Source organism: Coffea eugenioides, chromosome 1 (genome assembly GCF_003713205.1).
Source record: "Coffea eugenioides isolate CCC68of chromosome 1, Ceug_1.0, whole genome shotgun sequence".
NCBI lineage: Eukaryota > Viridiplantae > Streptophyta > Magnoliopsida > Gentianales > Rubiaceae > Coffea > Coffea eugenioides.
In genome coordinates this window covers 2,775,424-2,782,977 of record NC_040035.1, presented here as the reverse complement: position 1 = coordinate 2,782,977, position 7,554 = coordinate 2,775,424, and the positions used below count along the sequence as shown (strand labels likewise).

Genomic DNA, 7,554 nt, shown 5'->3' with positions numbered 1-7,554 from the left:
TTTTTTGTTGCTGAATAAGAAAAACTTATATTATTTTATATTAAAAAGAGGAGGACCTGAAGAGTTTCAAGAATAATTCGGAGGGGACTGAACAACCACCGACTTAGCAGGTGCATAATTCAAACGATTGTCTACGCATCTGCTAACAATATTTTTAGAAAAGCCTGAATTTTAGGATATAGGTAAGAGAATTTAATCTCTCGACCGATTTAAAACTATTTTGGTGCCAACTATTCGAATTCGAGAGTTGCTGGTTAGACGCATTGACTTTTGATCGTCCTCTTAAAATATAACGCCAACTAGTGCACCGCTGCGACATTCGTGTTGTTGTCTACCTTTCTTCTCCTTCCTGCTCTTCCCCGTGTCTAATTCCCTTCCGGCTTACATGAAAATATCTTGAAGCACCTATCGCTTATCAGTATCTCTCTTTCCCACACAAAACCTACCTACATTTGTTGTTTGTAGGTATTATATGCACCTCGGAAACGACTTTGCCAGCGTCAATCAACCAACTGTAAGCAGAGACTTTGAGTTGACCTGTGGTAATTGGATTGATCTTCACATATTTTTTCTCAAGTTTTTAAAACTAATTAGAGTTTTGTTTCGTTTATCACTTTATCGAATGCTACGCCATCGATTCTAATGTTACATGCTACGTGGTTGTTACTATTTACTTTTGTATTTCTGCTACGATGTTTATTGATTTCTTAATTTAACTGCGGAAAGATGATCGTTATGAACTCATGATATGAGGAGCTTTGAAAACGGAAAAGGGACATATGAAGTGCTAGAGGGCCAACAGATGCGATTATTATAGCTGACCTAATATTAGCGGAGATGAGACAAGTTGGATTTTGTGGACGAATGAAATTCATTCAAATAAAATTCCGACTGCCCACTAGTAGTATGTAACATTCCATGTTTCTGTTTAGTTCCTACTTCCTCAAAAATTGCATTTCAGTAGATTTTTGTGTGAAGACTGTGAAGTATTTAAAACATATTTCAATTTCCCGTGATACTTAATTTGTCTAAAGCCTGTGAAGCATGACAAGAAGACTGCAATACGAACCTTTCTGAATTATGCAGCTGGTATATTCACTTTCTTTCGCTTTTCTTCTTCCCCTTTTTCACATTTTAGCAGAGTCATATCCCAGAACATCAGGAGGAAAAGAAGGAAGGGGCAGTTTCAACTAATGGCCTCTGACAGGGAGATTTTTAGTCTTTCAGGACCACTGAAGTTAACTGTGATCGATTGGTATGGCCATCCTTGTTAATAATTTGTTCGTTTAACCATGAGTTCAAACTCAAATGATGCGCGCAACTTTTCTATGGCTGGACTGGATATTGTTCTAATAGGATCTTTTAAGAACCAGCAATCATCTGGAAGATGATTAACCTTTCAAATATCAACCATTAGGATGCGTTGTTGTCAGTATTCAAGGATCTGCTTTTCTGCTAACTAATAGCCTTCTATGTATCTCATGATCAGAAGCAAGAAAATTTTGTGAGTTGCACAACTCACGAAATGATTTTCTGTCTACGGTGGATGAGTTCAGAGTCTTATGTTATCTGCTCTTTGTGCAGTCAATTGTCCCTGAGAATACAATTTGATGTCTTGCAGGACAAATGCCCATCATAGGAGGTCCATTGCGGCTAGCTTGGTTCAGGGTGTCTACATTCTTGAACGTGATCGGCAGGAGAACCGGCAAAGCGCAAATGCTCTTGCTCCTCCTTGGTGGGAATTCTTTAATTTCCAGCTGGTCCATGTGCTTGTGGATCCTGATGATCTATCGTTCTTTGGCTCCATTTATGAACTGAGACTACCTCATTCCTCTTGCAACTATTTGGCTCAAACTCCTCCCAAGTACGTGGTTGCTTTCAGAGGCACAATCACTAAACCAGGCAGCAGGTCACAGGATCTCAAGTTGGATCTCCAGTTCATGAAAAACAAACTTCAGCACAGCTCCCGTTTCCACCTTGGGTTGCAAGCTGTTCAGAACATTGTTTCTAAAGGTGGAGGTGCCAATATCTGGTTAGCTGGTCACTCTTTGGGCTCAGCAATAGCGTTACTTGTTGGAAGGAATATGGTTAAGTTGGGTTATCATCTTGAAACATACCTGTTCAATCCACCTTTCGCTTCTCTTCCACTCGAAAAGATAAAGAATGAGAAGTTGAAGCATGGCGCCCGCATTGCAGTGAGTGTCATCACTGCTGGGCTTGCAGCTGCGGTGAAGCTCAACAGCCAAAAGCCACATCAGGACGATGAATTTCGTGTTTTGTCTGCTTGGATACCGTACTTGTTTGTCAATCCATCTGATCCTATTTGCTCCGAATATATTGGGTATTTTACACACAGGGAGAAGATGATGACAATTGCCGGCGGCAAAATTGGAAGGATTGCAGCACAGAACTCCATTGCGAGTATCATATCCACTGCTAGGGGGAATAAGAGCGAAGCGTGTCATCTCCTTCCTTCTGCATATGTAACGACTAATCTCGGCCCTTGTCAAGATTTTAAGCAAGCTCATGGAATTCACCAATGGTGGAGACCAGATCTTCGTCTCGAGTACAAGCTGCATCAGTACAGATGAAATTTGTTGATTTTGAAGGAAACGACCGACAACTCCTTTTGGGGAACCTGAGTCAATTGCTAGTCTGTGTTGGTAAAAAAAGACTAGCGTGTTCTTTGTCACATTCATCTTGCGATTTGTTTGTCCAAAATTCATATGTTCATTCATTGTTTTCCCGGTCCGCTTAGGCTGGCCAAACTCGTACCTTAAATTAATTGTAAGATTTCCCCTTGATTCAAACGACATCATCCATTCTTGAACTAGCGGCATGAGCATGGGCACAATGAAAGATCAAATAAGGAACATGGATGGTGAAGAATGCCAATCAGTCAGATTTATTTAATTGAAGTATTTGCTTGTCGAGTGATTAGAGTGGTTGTTTCATTTGATGACAAATGGTTTGTCGTTAGAGTCAATTTTCAAATGTGAGCCCAAATCATTCGGGCCTAATTTACTGATGGTACTAAATGCTAAATACAAATTTAACTTCTTGTATCAAGGCCGAAAGAATTTCTTTATGTCAGCCCAAAGAGGTCAGGCCGAATAATTCCTTTTCTTTTTTTTTTTTCGAAGATAATACAAAAGCATGGAAGGGTTCGGGTTCGGGTTCGGGTTCGGGTTCAGGGTGCGCTCACTCTGTTATAAATACCAAAATTTGTGTTAGTGGTGATGGCATTGGGCAAACTTTGGAAAAATACCAGTTTTCGTCCCCAAACTTTGGACACAAGACACATTTCGTCCCTCATCTTTCGGGCATGACACATCTGGTGTCTAAATTAAGAATTTTAGACCAAATGTTATCCTCAAACGGCAATTTATCCACCATTTAACGAAACCGGTCACGTGAGATTCACGTACCGTTAAGTAAAAGCTTCTGTCCGAAAGAACCCAGGTGGAAAAGGACGTTGTCTCCACTTTCCCTTTTCCTTTCCAAATCTGAACTCTCTCTCTCTACAAGCTCGCTTATATTTGTGTAAAACCCTTTTCCCCTTTCCTTTGCCTTTCAATTTTTACACTTTCAAAAGTGCATTCCAAAAAATTATTGAAGATCGAAGAAGAAGAAGCTGACCTGCTGGCATCCACTAAGTAGCAGAGCGGAAAAATATGTCGGTGCGAAAGAAGGAGTTGAACGATTGTGCCCCACCAAATTATGGTAAGTGGTCCAGGGTTTAATAATTTGTTGATTAAAGTATTAATAATGAAAATGTTGACCTTTTAGTGGCAAGCTATGTAGATGTGGTCCTTCACATGCGTGTTTGTGATATATTATTATTGTTTTTTTTAGCTGAAAATACTAGCAGCATTGTTTGAATTAGGCGGCCGAAAGTAAAAACAAATCTCATGGATCCATTGTTTATTCCAAATGAAGTTATACTCGAGTACGGTTATCCTTTGCCTAGTAGCTACATAGCTGGTTCATTGTGATATATTATTGTTAATGCTAGGTCCAACTACAAAGTTTGAACTTTTTTTTTTAATATGATACATAGGGTCCTTGATGTCTATTTTACAGGTGTAAATCTTATTAATGTTTAGTCGACATTGTTTGAAAAGATTAATTTTTGTAATGGTTAGAACATATGTATTTGAATTATAAATCTATGGTCCCCAAATTATTGCACTTTGCTGTCCTCAAATTATTGTTAAGCTTATAATAATAAGTTTATCCAATATTGTTAAAATATAAAAGTAATGGTTTGGTTGCTTATTCAGTATTTGATATATTCTTTTTTTTAACTATCAGAAAAAGGTAGCTCACTGATTACACTAAAATGTCACTGTGGAGGGTTGATATTTTACACTCCCCAACCGCATTATAAGGGTGGAGATGTATGTGTCCTGGATTATGTTGAGAGTATAGGCTTGAGTATTTTTGAAATGGATAGATTGACTGAGGATGCTGGTGTGTTTGGTCACAAAGTGTACTATGGTTGGGAGAATAATAGCTTTAAAAGGATAGACAATAGTAGAGAATTGCATGGATATATTCTAAGGACTGCTAGTTCAATTAGGGAAGTTATCTTGTACCTTGAAATCTCATTTCATGAAATTTTGGTTCACCAACTTGGCAATAATGCTGATAAGGTTGATAAGAATAAAGAAGGTCCTGCTAGTGGTAAAGATGGTAAACATGATCATGAAGAGAGAGGAAATGATAACAGTGATTCTGATTCAGCCAATGAGTCTTTCTTCTCAGCAGTAGATTCTGATTATAATCAAAGTGAAGAAGATGATGCTGATTTCAACGATAACATAGATACAAATGCTGAATGGTTTGGTGTCTCACACTATAAGGAATTGAAAACTAATTTGGCAAAACAAGGACAGGTTGAAGCTAATTTGGTTCAGTCTGAAGATAATGATGTAGCCCCTGACTCTGAATCAGATTTTGAGAGTTTGCATGGGTCTGATGATGAAAATGGTAGTAATAGGTGTGTCGTGTTCAATCCCAAGGACATGGATAATCCAAAATTGAAATTAAAGATGTTTTTTAGTACCATCAAAGAGTGCAAGTTAGCTATTACAAACTACAGTGTAAGACAGGGGAGGCCTTGTAAATTTGTGAAGCAGGATTTGGTTAGATTGAGGGCAAAATGTAGAAGTGAAGGCTGTAATTGGCATATTTATGCTAGAAAATTTGCTGGAGAAGGAAGTGTGCAAATTAGGACATTTGAGGACACTCACAAATGTGGTTTTACATATCAAAATCCACTTGTAAATTCTGGTTGGGTTGGTAGAAAGTATTGTGAGGAGTTTAGATCCAATCCTAAGGTAGATGTGGAGCATTTTAGAAAAACAGTGATAAAGGAAAACAAATGCTCCTTCACAAAAAAACAAACATATAGGGCTAGAAAAAAGGCTTTGGACATTATTCATGGTAGTGAAAGTGACCAATACAGCAAGTTAGGAGCGTACATGCATGAAATTCAGAAATCTAATCCTGGTAGTTCTATCATATTAAAGACTGTGGATGGCACTTCAAAAGGGCAACAAAGATTCCAAAGACTTTACATGTGTTTTCATGGAGTGAAACAAGGATTTTTGGTTGGGTGTAGGACTTTAATTGGGGTAGATGACACATTTTTGAAAGGAATAGCAGGGGGTGTTCTATTGATTGCTGTTGGACTAGATGGTAATAATGGCATTTTTCCTATTGCATATGCTGTAGTTGAGGGTGAAAACAAGGAATCCTGGACATGGTTCTTCAAGTTACTCAAAGAGGATTTGAAAATTGAAAGAGATTATGAATGGACAATCATGAGTGACAAGCAAAAGGGACTAGTTCAGGCTTGTATTCATGTTTTTCCAAATGCAGCTCATAGGTTTTGTGTAAAGCACTTACACAGCAACTTTTCTACTGCTGGGTTCAAAGGGGAAGCTTTAAGGAGAGCATTGTGGGCTGCTGCAAAGGCAACTACACCAGTAGAATTTGTTAGGAAAATGGAAGAAATGGCAGCAATTGACTTGGATGCTGCCAAGTGGTTTGATGATAAACCACCATCTCAATGGAGTAGAGCTTACTTTAGCACCCATTCGAAATGTGATATGCTATTGAATAATATTTGTGAATGTTTCAACGGCAAGATTTTGGATGCTAGAGAGAAGCCAATCATTGAAATGATGGAATTATTAAGGTTGTATATGATGCAACGAATGCAGCAGAATAGAGACATTGCAAGACAAAAATGGAAAGAGTATATGTATTGTCCTAGAATCATTGAGAGAGTACAAAAGAGAATGGATAAGGCAACACAATGTTTTCCTTTCAAGTCAAACGATGATTTGTATGAAGTTTCCTGTCCATATGGTGATCATTATGATGTGAACATTAAAGAGCAAACTTGTTCATGTAGGAGATGGGAGCTGACTGGAATTCCTTGTCCCCATGCAATTGCTGCACTTTGGTTAGCTAAAAAGGATCCCATGTTATATGTATCCAGCTGGTATACAATTGAAACATACCTAAAGAGCTATGAAGGAGCTATTTGTCCAATGAATGGGGAAGGAAATTGGGAGAAGACTGATGTTGATGGTCCAAAACCCCCTTTATATGGTAAAACAGCTGGAAGACCAAAAAAATAAAGGAGAAGGACTGCTGATGAGGAACAGCAAGCAAAGGAAAAAAAGGCCAAGAAAATGAGTAGAGTGGGGCAGGTAATAAGGTGCAAATACTGTCTGCAACAAGGCCACAACGTGAGATCTTGTAAGCTTAAAAAGGATGAAAACAATGCCTCAGGATCTGGTATAAAGAGCAAAGAAGCTGCCTACAATACAAGATCTGATGAAGTTGACAGTGAAGACTACGATGAAGTTAATTGCACTGAGATTCTGGTTACATGTACTCCCCAAATATTCGACAAGAATCCAAATAATAAGTCTGCCAAGCTAGCAGTAAGTCTTGTATACAATTGTTTTGATGTTAAAGTTTCATTTTATCTCCTTCTATTCAATAGTCTATAAAAATTAAATTACTTTGAGTTGTTTTTCTTACTTTGCAGAAAAGTCCACATGCAGAAAGTAGAGTTCAAGATGGATCAATGCATGATGTAACAAAACTTGCAACTTCAACTGTGAGTACTGTACATGCTCATCACAGCAGCAAGGTTTATCATAGCAAAGTTGATGTTGAGGCAGGCACTATCTAATGAAAAGTAACAGGGAATTTATTTTTGTCCACACATGGCCAATCGTTCATTATATATTGGAGTAATTTCTGTTGATGTTCATTATATATTGGAGTAATTTCTGTTCATTGCATCTGCCTTCATTGAGGGGTTTCCTTTTAGAGTCTTAAGTCCTTTCTATATGATCTAGTCACTTGTTTGTTATCCACATACCATTTCTGGTGGTGCCAATACAGATTTTTTCTTTGTAATTTATTTATATCTAGTTGTTTTCCATATGTAAAGAAGGTCGTTTATGTCATTTATCCTGATTAAAAGAAATTTAATACATGTTCTTTAATACATTTAACCTCTCAGGA

General features: G+C 37.9%; 1 protein-coding gene across 3 annotated transcripts; it reads left to right on the top strand.

Moving 5' to 3' along the window:
- Positions 1-361: 361 nt before the first annotated feature.
- On the top strand, positions 362-2,710 carry LOC113748799 (GDSL esterase/lipase At4g10955-like). Of its 3 annotated transcripts, none has more exons than XM_027292369.1 (3): positions 362-542; positions 1,142-1,255; positions 1,622-2,710. In XM_027292369.1, the coding sequence occupies exons 2-3, from the start codon at positions 1,194-1,196 to the stop codon at positions 2,589-2,591; spliced, it is 1,032 nt and encodes a 343-aa protein (XP_027148170.1). In that variant the 5' UTR covers positions 362-542; positions 1,142-1,193; the 3' UTR covers positions 2,592-2,710. The 3 variants fall into 3 exon arrangements, with proteins under 3 accessions (XP_027148170.1, XP_027148163.1, XP_027148178.1); XM_027292362.1 differs by having other exon boundaries at positions 1,139-1,255; XM_027292377.1 differs by lacking the exon at positions 362-542 and having other exon boundaries at positions 1,071-1,255.
- Positions 2,711-7,554: the final 4,844 nt, after the last annotated feature.